We start from the raw sequence: 22,375 nt of genomic DNA, 5'->3' as shown, positions 1-22,375 counted from the left end.
GTGACTGAGCTGCACTCTTACCACCTGGAGCTCCAAGATACAGGCCCTTTTTTTTTTTTTTTAATTCCCTCTTTCATATGCCAGTCAAGGACAATTTAATTATGTGCATGCACGTGCAGGAGTCAGTCGCTGCGAACATCAGGGAACGCACTGGGCATCCCTGAGCAGAGTTTTGGAGGGCTGCCTTTGGCAGCCTAGGGTGAGGGGGGGCTCTGAGTTTCCTTCCCTGGCTCTTGGGGGAAATCCTCGTTCCCACCAAGCTCCCGGTACCCAGGCACCCATGTGGTTTGTTTCCCTCGCTCTTGCTAGGAAATGACCTACAGCATCACCACCCTCTTGGCCCACAAAAGATGCGCTCACCCCGGCCTGAACTCTGCACCCCACCTCCCGGGTGTTACTCAATCTCTTATTGATTATCTCATGAATTCCAGCCGAATTCTTGGCTCTGTGGCTTGTAACAAGTGCATGCCTTTTTTTTTCTCTCTCTCCCTCTCTCCTTGAACAGCAAGGTTGGATTGTACACCCAGCGGTCCTGGCCATTCTCCTCCCAGCTGTCTGAATCGATCAGCCACCAGCCGTTACATTGCAAGGTCTGTATTGCTAATAAAGCGTGGTGTGCTGCCCTTCGAAGGGTGCGGACGTTTTGTGCTCAGGATGGGACAGGAAGGCTGCAGTCGAGCCACCCGTTGATTCAGATGGGGCCTCCGAATTGCTAAGCTGCTGGATTTCTCCTGCCATCCGCTCTGAGGTTTCTGAGACAGAAGTGTGTGCATTGTCCAGCAGCTACCCAACTCTGTCCCTGGACACAATACAGAGTTGCCCCCCCAAATTTGAATCTGGTTCTTGAGGAAAGCCGTCATTGCTGTGCTCATGCATCTCCATGTGGAAGAGCTTCTCTGTTTGCCTTTGCTTCTGAAGCTGCCGGCTTGCCTCAGCACTGGAAATAGCTATGCTTTCCCCCTCTAGCTTCCTAATGAAGGCCATGGGCAGCTCTCTCCAAGCAGCAAACGTTGCTGGAATTGTGTTGGTACATGGGGGCGGCTGTAATCCAAGTGCTGGCCCCTTACCACTGAGCTGGCCGGTCACCGTCGTTGGCAATCAAAACAGCATTATAATGCGATTGCCTGTTCCCGCCATGCAAGACCCAGCACGGCCCTTCTTATGCCTTTCCTTTCCTTTGGGCCACAGACATGCAGCCTTTCAGAGGAACCTGACGCATTTCCTCCTGCAGGCCTGATCCCTTTGCTTTTAATAGATTAAAATTGCTCCAAGGTTGCATTCCTACCATGCATGTTTGATCCCTGCTGTTCTGGCTGCCCTTTAATTTGACTTTACTTGAGGAGAGCAAAGCACTTAATATTTAACACTCTGTTATCGTCCAAGAGGTATCTGACGGCTCAGACATTTGACGCATCAGTGAGATTATCCTCTGGAAAAACAGGCAGGTGGGCTTTTGCGCTTGTTTTTGACTCTCCGGTGTCAGCTTCCTCGCTTTTTGGATATTAAGTAGTAGCTCTTCAGCTTGCCCAAATAATTTCCGCTGGAAATGGAGAGTCAAGCTGTCTTCTTTTCTCACTTCGGTGCATTACTAACAGTGAAAAAATCTGCTATCAGAATTTACTTAGCAGTAAAATCCAGCTCATGGGCCTGCACAGGGCTGAAAGGAAAGAGTCACGTATTTAGGTCAGTAAATTCTGCAGCTCTGACTGGATAATGCATGAAGCAGATACAGCGAATACAGAGGAGCCATTTTTGAATGCCGTGACCTCCCCAAGGAATCTTCCCTTTTTGGATGAGCCTCGAGCCAAGCTGTTGTTTGCCTCGTCCCGTGCTGGCACGTGCTGCGTGTTCTCCCCCCAGGCATTTTCGGAGGAAGGCCATTTGTAACTGAGAAGTTGGCCGTTCCTCTTGCGCTGAAGCCGGGAGCAGGCCTGCGGGGGCAGAGGAGGCACTTGTGCATTCAGTGTTTTACAGCTGCCTAAGGCTCTCTCCGCATTGCGAGGAGTTTAATTTAAGAAAACTCCAGGCAACCAGTAAACATCCACTTTTCCCAGGCAGATCCGCTGTTCCAGATCAGAGGTTATGTCGGGGTGTGTTCATAGGGCCAGCCTCCTGTATCTTCGGGCACTTGGTAGGGGACTGGGCATGATGAGTGGAGATACTTACTTATCCTTGGTCTGTAAAGAAGTAACACATGCAAAAGTCAAGAGAACCGGAGGAAGGAGCTGTGTGTGTGTATCCCCGTAGCAGCACCGTATCCTCTAACAGCTTCACCAAACTGTCCCGTTCCACTTAATTAGCTGCAAACTAAGATATCAGTCGTCAGCCATTACTCTGTTGTGACAGGCCAGTTCAAAATAATAGTGACATCTCTTTCCAGCCCAATATGGACTTCATGTTCAGTTTTACACCAAGTCTGAAAGAAACACGTGCCTAGGGGACTCCACATGGGCCACACTGGGGTGGGGATTGTCACCTGTCCTGGGCACTAGCCAAGATGCACCAGGATACTGAGACATCAGTGGGGGGACAGTCTTCAGGGAGGGCCCAGTCCTGGGCTTGACGTAAAACATTAACTTACACTGAGACTTAGGCTCCACCATGCCTTAGGCCTTTTTGCAAATGGCTCTCGGACTCCTTGCTCACACTAGGATTTTTGTACGCGCTTATCTTAAGCTCTGTCCTTTGCCAGTGGGAAAGCATCCTAGCGTGTTGTAGGGCATTACACTGAAGTTAGGCATGTTACCTGAATGGCTGTGTTTCCCTCCATTTAGCCGAGCCGTTCAGCGGAGTTTAGCCATCATTCGTCAAGCCAAGCAAAAGAAAGAGAAGAAGAAGGAGTATTGCATGTACTACAACCGGTTCGGCAAGTGTAACCGCGGGGAGAGCTGTCCTTACATCCACGATCCGGAGAAAGTAGCTGTCTGCACCAGGTATGGACACAGGCACAGTACGCGTTTGTGTTTGAAGATGCCCCCATATGCTTTCGCTTGGCATGCAGAGGAAACACAGAGCCTGCATAGTGAATCCATCCAAATAACGACAGCAAGAATTCACATAGCGCCATATTTTCTCACATACAACACACTCTTTTTTTTGGCCAAAAACCGGCTGCTGAAAGTTTGTGTGCATTCTATACAGGAAATATGGTAAGAGCAGTTTCTGTTGCTTGCTGGCCAGAAGCAAAAGTAAAATCTGCATGTGATCCACAAGCAGTAGAGCAACACGCAGTTTCGGCTCCCTCGCTGCTGCTGCTGCTACTTGGTTACCACAAGGAAAGAATTTTTTCCTTCATTCTGCCTTTCAAAAATAAGATATGTATTTTATTCCAGGGCATGTTGTATGCCAGAAAATATGGTACCGAGAGCATGTGTCATGACAGTAGAGCACTACACAATTAGTGTGTGTGTGAGAGAAAAATGCTTTAATATATGGGTCATTTGAGATGGAGGAGACCTGAGATTTCTTTGGCAAAGTTTTTAAGCAACCACTTTTAGCAGTCACAGTTACATGCATGTCTTACAAACACGAAGTCAATAGCACAGCATCCATAAAGCCGCAGTGGCTCAAGTCTTGCAATGTAAGGCAAAAGATCAAAGTAGTTGCTGGGCGCAGCATAGTTAAGATCAAAATTCATACTTAGCCACGGGCTTGGAGCTCCACATCTCCTAAGTGTAATAATTCTCCCTGCTTATTTGCGTCTGTGAAGCTGGTGCTTGCTCAGTTTTGCAGATGAGGAAACTGAGGCAAAAATGGGTTAGCCCCACTGGAAGTGATGTATTCATCAGCCCTATTCAGCCTCTCTGCCCCCACTGGACAGGTGACATGGATGGTCCCAGTAGTCAGGGATTTTGGTTGCATCATGAAAAAATGAGGGTTGGAAGGGACTTCAGGAGGTCACATCTAGTCCAACCCAGGACCAGCCCCAAATGCATCATCCCAGGCGAGGCTTTGTGAGCCTGCAGTTAAAAGCTACCATGAACTAATGCATCCTCCACCTCCTCCCTTCCTATCCTTATTCTACCCTCATGGCTTCAGCCCAAAAGCAAGTTATGCCTCCAATTAATGGGCAAAGAATAAGACCAATAATAAGTCATTGTCCCCTTGGATGGCATCTCAACTTCATAAAGGAGAAAAGTCTTTTGGTGGAGGTGTGGCCCGCACCAGCTCCTCTGTCTCTCAGGGGAACTTCCCCTCATTGAAGCCCCAGAAGAAAGAAGATATTTGGACCCTGTTGCAGCCATTGTCATCTCACAACCCTGCATGTGCCTGCACCTGATCGGGGTTGTTCTGTCACTGCAGCGCTGGCTCACTAGCCATTTCCTAGGAGCCCTGCCTATAGTTTCATAGCTAGATGGCATGTGCCTCATCTTGACCTCAGTTCATGTGTCCTTTCTGTGTGTCATGGGCAGTTGTTTCTCTCAGGTGCCCCTGGACTGAGCCCAGTGACCTTAGACACAAGCAATATGGCAGGCATCGTCCTACCGCTCCTGCAGAGGTGGGAGGAACCTGTGCTATAGTTAAGCATGGCTTTGTTGCTAATCCCAGAGAGAGAACTTCCTTTTAACATGGAGTTAAATTTGCTTTGGGGTAGATGCCACTAAGCCTGATTTTTCATGCTGAGGGCAGGCCACGCGAAAGGGAAAATGTATGGTGTTCCCTGCCCCCTGGGCACTTCTGTTAATGGGACATAAGGCATCAACATCCCTTCTGCTTCCAAGACATCCCACTGCTCAGTGTTACGCCACGCTGGGAGAATCGTACCCAATCCTTTGATGTTTTGAAGGTGCTTGGTATCCTGCAGGATTGGGCCTTCCAGTTCCACGTCATCAGGCAGAGCTAGCATGTCTGAACCAAAAGCACGAGGCGTGCAAGCCAGTGGGTGAGGGTGCATGTACCTGACACTTTACTTCCAAGAGGCTGCAAGTAAAATGACTGTACAAAAGGAAGGTAGCTGCTATGGACAGCCTGCTAGACTTCAAATAAAACCACCCAGAAACCCATCATTTTTGCCTACCTAAAATATGTCCCTTTCAGGAAGGGAAAGTACACTTAGCTACATTACTCTTCTAAACAGAGTCCATGCGGACTCTTGATTTCCACTCCGGATGTCCCTGTCTGCTTATGTAGAAACTGTATTGTAATCGGGCTGGGAAAGACAAGAGTAGCAAATAGCACAGGGTATCAACACCCTGAATGATTCCTTTGGGTGCATCTTACTTGCCTTTGATGGATTATTTCTGGGACAGCTCACTGAATTGAACTGAAGCGTATATGTATCACTTTGGGATATCCAGGATGAGACTCGTAGCTATGAGGAACAGCACTTTATCCAGGGGATCTTTGAAGGATATGGCCAGATCCTTCTCCTTCAGCATAGTGTCAGGCAAAGCTTTTAAAAAAACAAATACAACTGTAAAGTATGGTACGTATATTTTAATTCAGATGCTAATACAATAGTATTTTTTTACAAATAAAACTCCTTGAATTATTCATTTAGAGAGGGTTCTTCTTCAAAGCCCTGCGCCTGTGGTTGAAAATCATTCAGAGAGCTTTGCAAATTTACACCCTGCTTTATCGGGAGAGAGAGCGTGAGAGTGGACAGAAAATCCCCCTGCCCAGAGCACTTGGTTGGAGTTGTAGAGCCACATGCGCCATGGGAAGAACCTGATGAAAGGATTGCAGTAACTGGCATTTTTGGTTCTGAACCAAAGTGTCTATTTGTACTTACAAGTCTGCTGTCACTGTGGCATGTAGATGCTGGTGACTTCAGGCCCTGGATCTGCATGCCTACATGTTTTAGAAGGTTGTCCTTGAACCCTGGTGTACACCCAAAATACACGTCTGATCCCCTCTCTCCACCAGACCCCGCTCTCTGACTTACAACCCAGCCTTGCTCTGGTTTTGATCAGCCCATAACACGAGGCCTTTGGGCCCTCCCGTAATCCTGCTGAGCTTGGGCGTTTCTAACTCCACTTCCCAGCGTTGTGGTACAGGCTTGTCTCTGGTTTCCAGTAAACCCCCTAGTTGTTAATAGAAATCTTTCAAGAAGCATCAGCTGCTCTGTTAGGGTAAAAGAGAAGTTCCAGTTTGGCATGTGAAATGGGCTTAGAAGAAAATGTGCAGAGCAGTTGTGTGTCTTCAGTTGAGCCGTGCCTCGGGCTAATACAGGGATGAAATGGTGTGCAGGGGATAGACTCTGCGTTTAAAATGGCATGCTCTGTGAAGTGTTTATAATGCTCCTAATCTCTCCCTCCTCCCTCACCCCCTTTCTGGTTCTTTGGCAGGTTCCTCCGTGGTACATGCAAGAAGACTGACGGGACATGTTCATTTTCCCACCAAGTTTCTAAAGATAAGGTCTGTATGGGTTTCTGATGAACACATTCTGGCTTTATTAGAGAGCTGACCTGAGGAGGCAGCATTTATGATGGTTGTAGGGAAGTCTATGTTACAGAGTGTTTCAAATAGAGTTCATTTGTAGTTTGCTTGCCAAGCTGTTCAGGCTCATTACAGGGTCATAGCTTATAATGAGAGTAGAGTGTGCCTCTTAAACCAGCTTGGTGAATCAGTATATTAGTGCATTAAGCAGCAAATTTGCGACATGAGCACCTGGGGCTGTTGGCAGCAACGTAACACAGGTTGGGCAAAGGGGTGTTTAAACTCCTGGGATCAGAACGCAAGCACCCGGACATCACCTTTCTTACCTCTGACCCCAGTGGTCTCGGCAAGATCGTGCCTTCCTCTAAATCACTCGTGCCTGGGGTCAGAGGAAGAGGGTGTTGGAACATAGAGTAGCTATTAGACATAAATTAACTTTTTTTTTAAAAAGTGAGACAATGAAACTGTCTGGCAGAATGATTTTTAATTTCATCATCATTTCCCCTCTGCTTGGATGTGTTTGGGGCTCTTTGGTTTTATTACGCAGAGTAAGGTTGAGAGAGAATTAGATTTTCTTTTAGCGATTATCAGTTGATAATTTAGCAGGTTAATGTTTGCTCACTGGCTAGGACTTCAGATAGGTCCTAATCCAGAAGAGCACTTAAACAGCTGCCTGTGAGACGTAAGCGCGTGTTTAAAGCGAAGGCATTAAGTTCTTTGCTGAGTCAGGCCGGACTTAAGCGCGTGCTTGAGTGTTTTGCTGAATTGAGGCCTGGATGAATGTGAGAGAGCCGTTCTCAAGTCCCCGATGATGAGCCAGTGACAAAAGCTAAGAGGGAACGACCTACGAGCCAGCGGGTTTGAGACTGCGCTCAGCCGTGGTTCTGCTCTGCATCCCTCGTGTTCCGCTTCACCAGGAAGAGGCCCCCCCCGAACGGTCCCCAAACAACGACTCGCCAACCTGTCAAGTTACTTGATAACTCTCCCAGCCCAAATGTATGCAGTCCTGGCAACTTAATTTGCCTAAAGCAATGCTGGCACAACTTGAAGCGCTGAGAGCCCAAGGCACTACAAGAATCAAAGCATCAGAGAGCCGATGCATCGGGAAGCCTTGGTTTTTGCTACTTATGCCATGGATCAGTCAAAAATACCTCCGACAATCACCTTCCGCTTCCTCTTTTCTCCGTTCCCTGTTGGCCGAACACCTCTCGCTTTCCCATTCGTGGTCCGTTCTGCCATTCAGGTGACCACAATGCAAAGCTTTAATGAATCCAGGGAGATCTGCAAAGAAGTTAACCCCTGCTCCCCCATATCTCACCAGCATTTGGAATAAGGGCAGTTTTCAGCAGTTGACTAGTTTTTCTCTGGCTCTTTAAGCCACATTCACGGTTAGTGCAGGACTTGGTGGAATCGCACATTGTGCGTTTTTGCTGACGTGCTGTACATTTCTGTGCATGCCGCACCTCGGGTTATCACATAAAGACCTGTCTAAGGACGCTAGATCAGAGACTTGCGCTCCGCACAAGAACAAGGAGCGATGCAATGGAGAAATCATAACTGTTGGAAGGAAATTAATTTTATATGGGGTGTAATTGGACCTGAGAATTCACTTCCACAGCCAAGAAATAACAAGATGCACAAAAGGAGCGGACGTTTGTGTGAGCGTCCAGAGTCATTGGGTGTTTCACAAGGTGCCTTTTACTTTACACATTAGGGCTTGAGATGAGCTCCAACGTCTGGAGCTCCCCTGGAGGCTAGGGGATTATCCCACGTGTGCCTAGCAGGACCCTTCCCCTTTATCAGCGGCATGACCCTTCCCCTTCCCCTTCCTCGCAGGCTTACAGCAGGACCCTTCCCCTTCCTCAGATGCTGGCTGCTGGCAGAGTCCAAAGGCGTATTGAATAAGCCTTTCAGCCTGCGTTTGTTCTTTGGTCTTTGCGGGGCCATCAAGGACATTCCTCATAGGTATTCATCGGTGAAGTCCTGGATCTATCCACTATAAGTTGCCGTGTGGTTCCCTGTCCTCCGTGTGCCCACTTCTGTGCCCTCCAGCACGCTGCGATGAGGAGGATTAAGACAAGCAGCCTGGTGGTTTGTTCTTTTTAAGCTATATTAAGGGTGGCTCAGGGTGTTGTGGGGGGTCTAGCAGCAGCTTGGCACTCCACCGCAGAGCCTATGCCTTCAGGGTAATCCCTGATGCTCAAACATCTGAAAGCAACCCGTCTGGTCCCCGGTGCTGTGTAATCCCTCATCCCTCCAGCTGGGCCCCTGAAATGACCTTGTCACCACTGGTTCCCCCACGTTCACAAATTCAAGGGCAAAGGACCCTCCCGCCCTCCTTTCCAAGACTAGATGACCCACTGCTGCGGCATTCAGGGCCAGGACACGGGACTTTCAGAGGGCTGCAGTTTTACATCATTCCTTACTCTGGTATAAAATACACCAGGATTGGGAGCGAACAGACGTACAGCTGGGGGTGGGGGGTGCATTCAGCAGGCTGCTGTTCCTGTGCCTGGTCACTAGGTGGCAGGTGAGCACACCAGTGGCTACCTAGGGATAAGTGGTGGACACATGGTGCCCTGACATCACTTACACCGGGGTAGCTTTACCCCTGATTTTTCCTGGGATGTTTCTACCCTGGGTTCAAGTGCATGTCACCAGATTAGGGCAGTCCATCACGTATCCATTTCTCTTTTTATTTGCCCCGATATAAATACTACCATGTGTCCACCTCTCACCCGCCATCCATTTCCCATCTGTCTCTCTCACCCGACTAAGTATTTCCCCCCACCCACCATTTGTTATCCTCTTTTCCCAACCCACGCGTGGGGTCACGCCCAGGCCTGGTGTTAGTTGAAAAGGCAACATAAAATGATTCGACCTTCCTCCATACGAATGTGAGCATCGCTCCTTAGAAGTGCAGCTGCCGGCAATGGTTATAGGAAGAGCCTGGAGGTAGAAACTGTTGGGGCAGAGCAATGAAACGGTGCTGCTCACTTACGGCAGGGCAGTTGTGTGGGGCACTGATGCACGGGGAGTCGGACCCTATGGCAAGTGGTGGAAAACTTGAAGAAACATCTGTCAAGGGAAAGCCCCGTGCTAAGGTCTGGCTAAGAAACCACCTTTCCTCCCTCCCCAGCTCCACCCCTCTCAGCAGGACTCTTTGGAGGCCGTTTCTGAGTCTGCTTTTAAGCTACCTTGGTCCCAGCAGCCCTTAAACCTCTGGAAAGGAGTTGCCTCTTTTCCATGATGCTGTTTGGATTCTAAGTGGAGCTTCCAGGCATGACCAGAATACAATCAGGATGCTTGCATTTAAGCACGTGCTTTTCATAGTTTCATAGTTTCTAGGGTCAGAAGGAACCTGAGCAGATCATCTAGTCCGACCCCCTGCCATGGCAGGAAAGAGTACTGGGGTCAAACAACCCCAGCAAGGTGTTCATCTAACCTCCTCTTAAAGGCCCCCAGGATAGGAGCCTGCACCACTTCTCTTGGAAGTTGGTTCCAGATCCTAGCCGCCCTGACTGTGAAGTCGCGCCTCCTGATATCCTCCTGATAACCTAAACCTACCCTCTGCCAGCTTGTGACCGCTATTCCTGGTCATTCCTGGTGGTGCTCAGGGAAACAGTGACTCCCCCAATGCCTGCTGATCCCCCCTGACTAGTTTATAACAGACCACAAGATCCCCCTCGGCCTTCTCTTGTGGAGGCTGAACAGGTTCAGGTCCCGTCGCCTCTCCTCGTAGGGCCTGCCCTGTTGTCCCCTGATCATATGAGTGGCCTCCTCTGGACCCTCTCCATGCTGTCGACATCCCTCTTGAAGTGCGGCGCCCAAAACTGGACACAGGACTCCCGCTGTGGCCTGACCAGTGCCGCACAGAGGGGGAGGATCACCTCCCTGGCCCGGCTCGAGATGCATCTGTGGATGCAGGACAAGGTGTGGTTGGCCTTCCTGACCGCGTCCCCACACTGCCGGCCCACGTTCATCTTGGTGTCAGCGATGACCCCCAGATCCCTTTCCGCCTCCGTGCTGACAAGAGGGGAGTTCCCCAACCTGTAGGTATGGTGCCGGTTGTTCCTCCCCAGGTGCAGCACCTTGCACTTGTCAGTGTTGAAGCCCATCCTATTCTCGTCTGCCCACCCTTGTAACCTGTCTAGGTCTGATTGTAGCCTGTTGCTTCCTTCCAGTGTGCCCACGTCCCCCCATATCTTAGTGTCATCGGCAAATTTGAACAGGGTGCTTTTTACCCCCTCGTCCAAATCACTGATGAAGATGTTGAACAGTGTGGGCCCGAGGACCGAGCCCTGCGGGACCCCACTGCCCACGTCCTTCCAGGTTGAGAAGGACCCATCCACTACCACTCTCTGGGTGCGGCCCTCCAACCAGTTGGCGACACATCTGACTGTGTGGACGTTGATACCACAGCCCCCCAGCTTCTTAATGAGAACGGGGTGAGAGACAGTGTCGAAGGCCTTCCGGAAGTGCAGGAAGATGATGTCCACTGCTACCCCTGCACCTAATGATCTGGTGATCTGATCGTAGAAGGTCACCAGGTTGGTCTGACAGGACCTGCCACTGATGAACCCGTGTTGGTTGCCCCTAAGCATGCAGTCCCTTGCTGGCCCCTCCTGGATGTGTGCCAGCATAATTTTCTCAAACAGCTTGCCTAGGATCGAGGTGAGACTAACCGGCCTATAGTTTCCCAGGTCCTCCTTCCTGCCTTTTTTGAAGATGGGGACCACGTTGGCCCTCTTCCAGTCCTCTGGTACCTCACCAGAGCCCCACGAGTGCTCGTAAAGCCGTGCCAGGGGACTTGCAGTGACCTCGGCCAGTTCCTTTAGAACTCTAGGGTGGAGATCATCCAGGCCGGCTGACTTGAATACGTCCAACCCCTCCAGAAGCTCCCTGACTAAATCCTCGCTAACCCGTGGCCCAGGTGTGCCTGCCCCGGGGCCCAGCAGGGAGATGGCTGTTCTGGTCCCTACTTAGGAAGACAGAGGCAAAGAAATCGTTAAACATGTTAGCTTTGTCGTCTGGTGTGACGACCAAGTTTCCCAACGCGTCCTGCAAGGGCCCCACGTTACCTGGGACCTTCTTTTTGCCCCCTATGTATTTAAAGAAGGACTTCTTATTGTCCTTAATCTGGGAAGCTAGTCCCAGTCCCATCTCTGCCTTGGCCTTCCTAACTACCCTCCTACATCCCCAAGCAACTACAGAATAGCCCTCCCTGGTGATGACCCCTTCTTTCCATTGGGTGTAAGCCTCCTTTTTAGCAAGGAGACATTCCCAGATGCTTTTGGTGAGCCACGGAGGCTTGTGTGCTCTCCTGCTCCCTTTGATCCTCGTTGGGATTTTGTTCTGTCCTGAATCAGCATGCAGGACTAAGGCAGGGCCATAATGGGAGGAATCCCAGGCTGTTCGTATTACATCCCATTGGAAAATTCCCTCTAGGCCTCCCCCCACAAATCTGGAAGGTGCTTGTCTGCAAGCTCACCGAATGAAGCATGTTGAGGATCTCAGCCAGGGCATTTTGGAGATGGAGAGAGAGAAATTGTTGGGAAGACATTTGAGCACAGTTGGACTCCAGGGGTAGTTTTTCTACTACCATCATTTGCAAATCCTTCTGATTTTTAACAAGCTTCCCAGAAAAACTCAGCCACGAAATGAGACCAAAGTGCACCAAAATGTTGGGAAATGCAGCTTTTTTTTGTTGTTTCATAGTTTCATAGTTTCATAGTAGCTAGAGTCGGAAGGGACCTAGGTAGATCATCTAGTCCGACCCCCTGCCTTAGCAGGAAAGAGCACCGGGGTCAGATGACCCCGGCAAGGTGCTCATCTAACTTCCTTTTAAAAATCCCCAGGCTAGGAGCCTGCACCACTTCCCCTGGAAGCTGGTTCCAGGCCCTAGCCACCCTGACTGTGAAGTAGCGCCTCCTAATATCTAATCTAAACTTACCCTCCGCCAGTTTGTGACCGTTATTCCTGGTCACTCCTGGCAGCGCACGGGGGAACAGGGACTCCCCCAATACCTGCTGATCCCCCCTGACCAGTTTGTAGCAGGCCACAAGGTCCCCCCTTAGCCTTCTCTTGTGGAGGCTAAACAGGTTCAGGTCCCGTAGCCTATCCTCATAAGGCCTGCCCTGCTGCCCCCGATCATACGAGTGGCCCTCCTCTGAACTCTTTCCATATTGTCCACGTCCCTCTTGAAGTGTGGCGCCCAGAACTGGACGCAGTACTCCAGCTGCGGCCTGACCAGTGCCGCATAGAGGGGGAGGATCACCTCCCTGGACCTGCTCGAGATGCATCTGTGGATGCATGATAGGGTACGATTGGCCTTCTTGACTGCCTCCCCACACTGCCGGCCCATGTTCATCGTGGAGTCAATGACGACTCCAAGATCCTTTTCCGTCTCCGTGCTGGCAAGAGGAGAGTTCCCCAACCTGTAAGTGTGGTGCCGGTTCTTCCTCCCCATGTGCAACACCTTGCACTTGTCAGTGTTAAACCCCATCCTATTCTCATCCGCCCACCGTTGCAACCTGTCAAGGTCAGCTTGTAGCTTGTTGTTGTTGTGGGAAGTAGCCAAAGGCCCTTGAAAACTAGTCTGTTTGTCCTTTGTCAATCTCTGAGGATTTATTGAACTGGCCCGGGAAGCCAGTTATGAATTATGGTACAGCATCCCTCAATGCATCACTTTCTTGCTGCGTAACAAATGCCATTAATGCAAGGAAGAGCACACACCAACTGCAGATGCTTCCTCAGCCCAACAAAGGGTATTTATACCTGAAAGCTTGCAAAGAAGAATGTTTCTAACTATCTGAGTTGGTCTAATAAAAGATATTGGATTTACCGAAAGAACCTCGTCTGTCTGTGTCCTTAGACTGGCACAACTACGACCTACCCCCCCGTATTAATGCAAGGGGGGTTTCTGCCCCGGTGTGTGTGCATGTGTGTGTACACACATGTACAACTCACCAGGAAAACAGAAGAGGCCATTAGGCCTCAGGAAGGATGTGGCCCTTACCGGTTTCAGTCTTGTCAGACCCTCAGAGCTCACGAGTCAAGTGCCCCAATTCCTTACATTAGCTGGAGTGTTTTCAAAGTAGCCCATGCTGGTTTTTTCTCTTAGCCTCTTGGTTTCTGAACGGCACTTGAGTCCCGCTTTTGAGCTGTTCTCTCACACTGTGAAGGCTGGAAGAGTTTTGAATGAGATATCCATGTGTTGGGAGCCGTGTCAGGAAGCTGCAGGAGCTGACACTTCCCCAAACAGGGCCCAGTTGTGAGGGGCAGTATCACAGGGGGCGGCAATGCTGAGTTGTGCTGTCCGTTGGGCTGCTCCAGGATGAGCAGTAGGTCTGGTGGATGGTGGTGGTGGGGCAGTTCCCTGCTATTCCATGTTTGGGGTCCGTGTGGGATGCACCACATGCAGGATCAAGGATGAGTTTACATCCTTGTCGGTGGTTCTTGCAGAGAACTGGAAGAGGAAAAGTTACCGGAGAATGGTAGTAAAATTGAGTCCAATATGGCTGGTGACTTTGGCCCTTTGCTGGTCCCGGGGGAGCAGGGGGTTCGCTTTTGTGTCATGATGCCGTGCCCGTCGTTTAAAGGCAGAACATTGGCGTTTCATTGAAGTAGCCTCACACAAGATTAGAAATGACCATCCCTAGTAACACAGCATGATGAGTAGCAATGCAGTGATTTTGGCACATGGATATTCTCAACCTTTATTTGCAAGTTTGTGGGAATGCAGCTAGAAGAACAGCGTTACATGGTTTTATTATACACCTCTTGAGTTTCTTTTCTAGGGTTGTTTCCCCCCAGCACTAGCAAAGGGTCCTTGGAGTGGGCAGCGGTTGTATCAGCAAGCCTCTGTATCCCAAGATCCAAAACACCAGGCTGCTCTTGTGGATTAATGACCCAAGCATTTGAGAGCACGTTTCCAGGAGCGCGCGTCGTGTTGCTGGAGGGGAGAAGAGGATTTCCCCGGCCCTCATCTCCTTGGAACAACGCAGAGGCCCCTGGTTGCCATCTTGCCGTCAGCATGGGCTGGAAGAGAAGCAGCCGCTCTGCTGAGTCCGGAGCCCATTCACTGTGATTTATAGCTGCAGGGAGCAGCTTTCCCAAAGCAAGAGGCGACTCCGGTATTCACTGCTGTAGCTTCCTGTTAACCTGTGTGATTACTAGCAAAGGTGATGTTTGCCTCATTCATCAAAGTACAAACCCAACGAGAAAGACAGGTGAAGCCATTCAGCAGAGGAAGGAAAGTGGTTTTCCGTTGCCAGGAGGTGCTTGCTACAGCCAAGCAGGGAAAATTGCACTTCCTGTACGAACCAGCAGTTTTGGAGACATAGCTTTTTTTTTGCTGTTCGTGCAAAGGTGTTTTTTAATGTGATCTTTCCCTGGATGTTTCTGCTCTCAAAGAAGGGCACAGGCGAGACAGTAGTCACTCCGTGTCTGTGGTTTGTCTGCCTGTGCGGTGTCTCGGAGAGCACATTGGAAAGAAATCCAGTAAAACCTTAAGAGAAAATTCTCAGCCCCCTGGCAGCTTTCTCCCAAGTTCCCGACAGTGCCCTTAAGCAGCATGATGGCAATGGAAATGGTTTGGGGCTGGGGGACAGGACTGGTGAGGAGAGGCTGAGGGAATTGGGCTGATTGAGTCTGGAGAAGAGAAGACCGAGGGGGATTGAACAGCAGTGCACAGAGGATGGAGCTGGGCAGGTGGCAGGACAAGGAGCAATGGGCTCAAGCTGCAGCAAGGGAAGTTGAGGTGGGATATTAGGAAAATCCCTCTCACCAGGAGGGTACTGAAGCACCGGAGCAGGTACCCAGAGAGGCGGTGGAGTCTCCATCTTCGGAGGGTTTGAAGACCCGGGTGGACAAAGCCTTGGCTGGGATGATGTAGCTGGGGCTGGTCCTGCTTGGAGCAGGGGGTTGGACTAGATGTGACCTCCTGAGCTCCCTTCAGCTCTCATTTTCTGTGATTCTTTTGGCCTGGGACACAGCAGCCTAGGGCTCGGGTGGGGGAGTCGCAACTCATTTTTGCACATCCTGTGTCTTGCGTCAGTCCGAGGGCGCTGGAAACCTGTTTGGGGGTTGGCCCAACATGTGGGTGGTCTAGTGCAGTGAATCTCTGCTGGGAAACTGCAGCACCCTGGAGCGCTATGAGATCCAAAGCAGAGAGATGGCGTTTTGTGAAGGGGCCGCCGAGTCTAAGAGGGCTGGGAGCCACTGGTCTGATGCCTCGGACATGGGACTAGAATTGCAGAGACCTGGGTTCGGCTTCCAGCTTGGTCACAGGCTTCCTGCATGCAAGTTGATTCCTCCTTCCCAGGGCCGGTTCCCGCTCGTTGAACAGGGACCATTGCCCGAGCCCTCAGGGAGCCGTGCAGATACACCCATCCCTGGCTCTGTGGCGAGGCTTCAGGACCAGAGCTGAGGCAGGCCGCCGGGCACAGCCCCTCTCCGGCGCACGCTGCTGGGGCTCTCCACCCGAAGTCTGACTCGCCTCCACCCCAAGTCCCTCCAACCTGTTGTGTCCCACGGCGCCTGGCGAGCGCATTCTTTGCACCTACCTTGCAGGACACCCGATGGGGGTGATTCATGGGGGTGTCCCGGTTGTTGCTCCCCCTGACACACAGGTTGGAGCAGGCCAAGGGAGAGCCACTGAATTTGCCCTTGGTGCCTTGTGTTTGCTGTGTAACTAAGGCAGTCCTGGGGTAGATTGTAGGATGTGGCCCCTGGGAAGAAGAGCAGGCATCCCAAACAAAGTCGCTCGGCCTAGAGCAAGTTGGAAATCGCTGCTTCCTAACTTCTGTGTGCGGGGCCCCGTGGAGCAGTGGGCAGGCAGCCCTTGCCTCTTCCTGGTGATTTAGAGAAAACTGTAAATGTGAATGAATGGGTTTGCGAGTGAAGGTTAGCGAGAGGCTAGGACTCGGGCAGAGGCATGCTGCTGTTACAACAGCTTTTCCCCTTGAGGAGCTCGGCGAGAATCAGCATTTTTCTCCCTAATAGAGCTTCAAAACTCTGTTGTGAGCAATTTGGAAATTCACGTTGAGTTTCGGGTTCATTAGCTGCCAGCTCCAAAGCGTGTACATATTCAAAGCTGTCTAATATGGACGCACCGCACCAGTGCCTTGAATTAATGTTATTGTTATTTGTGTGGACGTAGTAGGGTGCAAACAAGGTTAATTGAAATGAGAATGCGGCTTCCTCTTGATAATGGCTCAGGCTTGACAGCTAGGAGGAGTTTATTTTTGTATAAGAGCTGGCTTTATTATCCCTTTTTATTAGAGCTAATTTGGGCTCTATATCAAAAACTACATTAAGGGAATCATTTACGGTCACACCACCACCAACAAAAAAGATAGCCCTAGAGCCCTGTCCTTTATGTTAATGTCTGCAGTTAAAAGACAATTAAAAATAAACTCTTCTCTTTTAAAGCACCCTTTGTTTTCTTTCCCCTCTGCTTTTTTCCCTCCTCCCTCCCCCTCCTTCCCTCTCTCCCTCTCCCTCTCTCTCTGTTTCTCTCACTCAAGTGAGCCAATTTAGTTAAAACCCTAATGTGCCCTTCAGGGAAAGGGACTTTTCCATATAACGTCGACCGCGGTTATTGCAGTATTGTAAATATTGGTTTGGGGATACTTGAACCTGCAGGACTAAGATGATACCAGTGAACTGAGGGATCGATATTGCATCGTGCAGTAAGTAAATTTTGCATTTAGGTGAGCAGCAGGGGGATTAGGAAGGAAGAACAAGCACGGGGAGGGGAGAGCAAATGGACCATAACGGCAGCTTCAGAGCTGCATGCGACCAGCTGCAGGCAGGGAACCGGCCGGGATCCAGGGGGCTAAGGAGAGTTTAATTCTGTGCCGGGCATGAGCACCGTTTGTAACCGGCTCGTGCGAGTCAGTTTGGGAAGTTGCATGCAGTAGCCGGTGAGTTAAAGCTGCGAGATATCGCAGCAGGCTGGTAATTCGTTTTTAATTATAGCAGCTGGCGGAAGGTAAAGCTTGCGGCTTGAGGCGCGGCCATAAGGATCCTTGGTCGTGCTCCCGGTTTCACATCAGCTGCAGCATCACGGAGCTAGCGTGAGCGATGACTGCCAGTGCTTGGACGCTCCCAAGCTGCCTGCTGATGTGTGGCGCCTGCATCCAGCCAGTTTGACACCCTCGTGTCTCACGGCAGGCTCCGAGCGTGCCATGCAGAGGCAGTCGGACTGATGCTTTACCTTTTCCTTACCCGTAGCGCTCTGCAGCACAGAGATGCTTACTCTAGCAGGGCACCCTGGCTGATATAGTCCAGTGGGTTTGCCCCCACAGTCAGCGACCTGGGGAAAAGGCAAGATGCTGATGCTTGGGTTTGAATGAAAGGAGCATTAAACACATGGTAGAGTGGCTCTATAGGTTTGGCACCCCAGGATCTCCTTCCTGAGACCTTTCCTTCTCTAGCCAAGCACCTCTTCCCATGTCCCTTTTCAATGTGGGAAGGGCTGGGTTGGTTTAACCAGACATGATTCTGCCGTGAGCAGGGAGTTGGACTAGATGTGACCTTGCTGAGGTCCCTTTCAGCCCAACTTTCCTGTCATCCAAAAGGTAGATATTCTCCTTGGCAGGTCCCGACCCTCCAGGTTGTGAAGCAGCCTGTAGGACCAAACTATCGCTCTAAAGTTTTGCTGTCAGATGCTGAAGTCCCCTCCCCAGGGAACACTGGACGCAGTACTCCTTGGAAACAACAGCTCAGCCCCTGATGGCAAGGCTTGTGCCATAATGCAAGCTTAAAGCAAGAGCCTGTGGAGAGCAGCAACCTGCTTCTCTCCGGTTCAAGGTGAGTTGGGAGCTTTGGCAGCTTGATGGCAGTGCAGAAGGATCAGTCTGACAGGGAGCCAGTGCCAACAGAGCCTCATCAGTGACTTTGTTAGCAGTTCCCCCATCCCTTGGCTGTGCTGTAAAGAGGCTGTTTTCGCCACCGTTGCAATTTCATTAATTCCACCCTGTTTGCAGGTAGCTTGAAGGAGGCTCAGACAGCCGAGCTCCCCGGTGGCACGTGGTGCCTCTGTATATGGACCAGGGCCGAGCACGTTGACGCCTGCTAGGAGGTCTAAAAATCCTCCTGGGAGCAGTGGCTGGAAGAAGGCATCTCTTTGTTTTCTGTGTGTCATGGTTATTTCCAGGCTGGGGGTTGGAACAGCTCCTGATTTACTTGCACAGGGGAGTAACAGCTTTCTCCTGCCCTTCCAGATGCCGGTTTGCTCCTACTTCCTGAAGGGGATCTGCAACAACAGCAACTGTCCCTACAGCCACGTCTACGTGTCCAGGAAAGCAGAAGTGTGCCCAGATTTCCTCAAAGGCTACTGCCCCAGGGGAGAAAAGGTAAAGCAGGGCCATCGCCGTTTCAAGTGAGCGCTGAGATGGGTGTACTGCTGTGGAGCGCTGCGGGAGGGGACCGCGCTGCTGGTGAAGGGCATTGGTCATCTGCAGGCTGGTTTTCCGGCAGGCTGTGACACCGAGGGGAGCAGTAGAGCCGAAAGCTGTTGTGCATTCAAAACATTGATGGGCAAAATGGCGTTGTTTCCTTTCATGTAGAGAAAAGAAACCAACTAAAGGTGCTGGAGCAATGGGCCATCAGTTTTCCCAGTGGCTGGATCTGCGCTGGGTGGAATTTGTAAGGGCCACGTGGGAGTTTGCAGAATCTCGGTTAAAACAAAGAGATAGGAAGCACTGTTATGTATAATACAGTCGATGGTAGAAGTCCCAACAAGATCTGATTTCCCATTACGCTAGTGCTGTATACATGGTAAGGGGTATTCTCTGCCCCAGACAGCTCACAGACAAGGGGTGGGAGGAAAAGGAGGACTATTATTCCCATTTTACAGATAGGGAACCAAGGCACAAAGAGATGAGATGACTGGCTCACAGTTTTATTTTAAGTCTGTGGCAGCGGTGGGAACAACCTAGATCGCTTGAACCCCTGCCTGGTGCCTCACTTAAAATCAGCATGGCCCATCAGAGGAAAATGCACATAGGTTTCACCATGCATCTGACTGGCTGTATGTCTTCGTGGCTGGATATCTTCCTGGATTCATCACTGACATGCTAGATTGTTAAAATGCACTAGAGGGCTTCATTAGGGTCCTGAGTAGTGGATTTGCGCCTGACCCCTTGCAGCTAATGCCACCACATGGAACAAGCAAAGCAGGGGGAGAGGCCATGAGGGGCCGTGGAGCCACGGGTTTAAAAAGGAGCACCTTGGGTGTTGTATAGGAGATGTAAGCACTGAGCTTTGCTGAAAACTCACCACTCTGAGACCTTCTGCCCCCTCTGTGAATTGCAAAGGGCCATGCTGTGTGCAAAGACCAAGGGTCTGTTGGATTGCTCCATCACACACAATTATCTGGGACCTGCTGGGGATCTACTGCCCCATATAGTCCTGAGCAAGGCCGTAAAGTTTCACTTGGCCAAGTCTGAGCTCAGGAGAGACGTTTCCCCAAGGGTTGAGTAGGTCAGCCTCTCTATCCACCCCCCTCAGCTTGCCAAGAGGGTCACAATGAAGATGACACCAGTCAGGGAGAAATTATGCCTGGGCTGCAGAGTGACCTAGAGGGGCAGGCAACATGCAAGTGCTCTGATCTTCACCTTCTCTGCCTGGCTGTCTCATCTTTCCAACTCTGAGGGTGATTCAATGCTGGGAACAGGTCACCTAGCAGGGGACTGGAGTCATAGATTCCTAGGGCGCCTATACACATACAGTGAGGCTGCTACGACAGGCTGTAATTACAGCGTGGTGGAGCAGACTCGATTAATCTAGACTGCTGGAGCATGATAATTAATGCACTCCAGCAGACTCCAGGGTCTCATGTATTAGCGTTCTCACACTGAGAAATGGCCTCACACTGACAAATTTTAGTTAAAGTGCCCCCGCTGCCATTTTGAAGTGCAGGGACACCAATACACGAGATGCTCCGGCTGCTTTAATTAGAGCGGCTCTTGCAGCCACTCTAATTAAAGCAACCCCTCCCCACTCCCACAGCACGTGTATAAATGCCCATAGAGAAGTAGGGCTGGAAGGGGCCTCTGGAGGTCAGCTAGTCCAGCCCCATCATCCCTATCCAAAACCATCTCCGTCATTGGGAGGTTAAGGGCAGGTTAGATGCACATTTGTCTGGGCTGGGTTAGTCATTGGTCATGGACTCAATGACCTCCGGAGGGCCCTATGGTTCTTTCTTCTATGCTGTCAGTTATAATAGCAACCTGGGTTCATTACCAACCAGTCATTAGGGTTAGAGGAGTGATCCATCTCCACCCGGTAATTCTGGCAGCTGACTGCTTTATTGTGTTTTTCTGTGACATGGTTGAATCAAGCCAGAATGATAAGCAAAGCTTCCAGTCTTTGCCCTCCTTCAGAGGCACGTCTCTTACCTGTCAGTTTGTTACTTTTGTACTCTCACTGATCTTCCAATTTGTTGCTGCTTTGGGAAAAAGTTGAAATGATTTGCAACCAGCCCCTTGCACTAACAAGACTCATTAAGGCAGAGATCTCCCCTCTTTTTTTTAATGCCCCTCACCTTTGATTTGACTCTGTGCCCCCACATAAACAAGTGCAATCTTTGCAGGTGTTGGCAAGGCTCTCCCAGCAGTACTGTGTTTGCTGTTACATGGCAGGCACAAAGGTGGGCAGTGAAGCCTCTTAATTTATATTACTTGGAAAAGAATTTGCACCTACAAAACTAGACCAGCTGTTGTTTGCTGTTGCGAGAATAGAGGTAGGAATGGAAGTTACTGCTCTCCGATAGAAGTGGTGGTGTCAAAATAAGTAATTACTGTTAACCAGTACACAAGACCTTGTTTTTTACCTAAAGATCATCATCACTCTTTGCACTTTGATGCAGTTGATTAATGGAACTAGAAATTAAAAATTGATGAAGAGGAGCCGTAGTAAATAAAGTAAAATGGTTGTGGTAGAAATGACACTCCTGACGGTATGAATTTTAAAATGGGATGAAGATGTGATGATCACGCTAATGAGCTCAGTATCCTATCTGTCTCGGTGCAAATGGGTGATCTTTGATTTCCCAGTTTAGCAGGCCCCTGATGTGTATGTAGAAACCATGTTGATGCTGACCATGCCTTTAGAATGACTCTTATTATATCCATCTAACTTGAATTCATATCCTTTTAATATTCTAATAGCTTTCAAGAGTCTGCTAGCAACTAGTGACTATTTTAGGATAATGGATCCCAAACTTTTTCAGTGTAACCCAAGTGGTAGCAAAATGCGTCTCATCAGCACAACTTCCTCCATTCAAGATCATACAGATTAGGCCTCTTTCCAGTCATAATAGTGCAGCTCATGCAGACGTGGTCCTCTCCAATCTCATGACATCCCTATGGCAACATCTGAAACGGTGCAAAGCTAATGTGAGGAGAGTGTTTCATGCACCTGAGCTGTTCTCCACGTGATGCAGCAGTCGGATAGGTAGAGTCAAACCTGTCCAGCCACCCACGTCTTCTGACCAGTGATGGTTCATGGACCATAGCTTGAGACCTATTGCTGCAGACTCCTTTCCCTCACACTTCACAGATCTTGTAATAACAATACAGTAACTTGTTAAAGGGTTGTAGACCTGCTCCAGGCTAGTGCCTGACTGAGGCAGTGTTGTATCCTTTGGTGATCCAGAGATTCCTGTCTCCAAATTTAACTTTTTTCAAGGCTCTCAGTTCCCCATAGAAGACCCTTTTACTTTGGCTCCATGACCTGGAGGACAGACACAGTTATATGGGCTTTGCATAAGATCAGACTTAATATTTTGTTAAACTTGAACTAAGCTCCAGACAATTTATGAACTTTAAAATGTCCTGCCCACTGTGGCAAGGAAGGACAGTATTTCCCCATCATTTTCATGGCAGCCTTTGAAATATTTGAGAGCTGCTATCCTACCTTTGTGTCTCTCTCCAAACTAAAAGTACCTTCTCTACATCCTAATATATAGGGTGAGAACGAGGCATAA

General features: G+C 49.9%; 1 protein-coding gene across 1 annotated transcript in view; it reads left to right on the top strand.

Annotated features, from left to right (window-relative positions):
- ZC3H3 (zinc finger CCCH-type containing 3) overlaps positions 1–22,375 on the top strand; it is a 296,545-nt gene that overhangs the window by 192,118 nt on the left and 82,052 nt on the right. The window contains exons 6-9 of the mRNA XM_090040765.1: positions 506–590; positions 2,775–2,933; positions 6,288–6,357; positions 18,609–18,740. Coding sequence (XP_089896891.1) covers positions 506–590; positions 2,775–2,933; positions 6,288–6,357; positions 18,609–18,740 — 446 coding nt within the window. The remainder of the gene's footprint in view (positions 1–505; positions 591–2,774; positions 2,934–6,287; positions 6,358–18,608; positions 18,741–22,375) is intronic.

This window comes from Crocodylus siamensis, chromosome 3, assembly GCF_052110815.1.
Source record: "Crocodylus siamensis isolate JL-2025a chromosome 3, ASM5211081v1, whole genome shotgun sequence".
NCBI classification, from domain to species: domain Eukaryota; kingdom Metazoa; phylum Chordata; order Crocodylia; family Crocodylidae; genus Crocodylus; species Crocodylus siamensis.
This window is presented reverse-complemented; position numbering and strand designations above follow the sequence as displayed.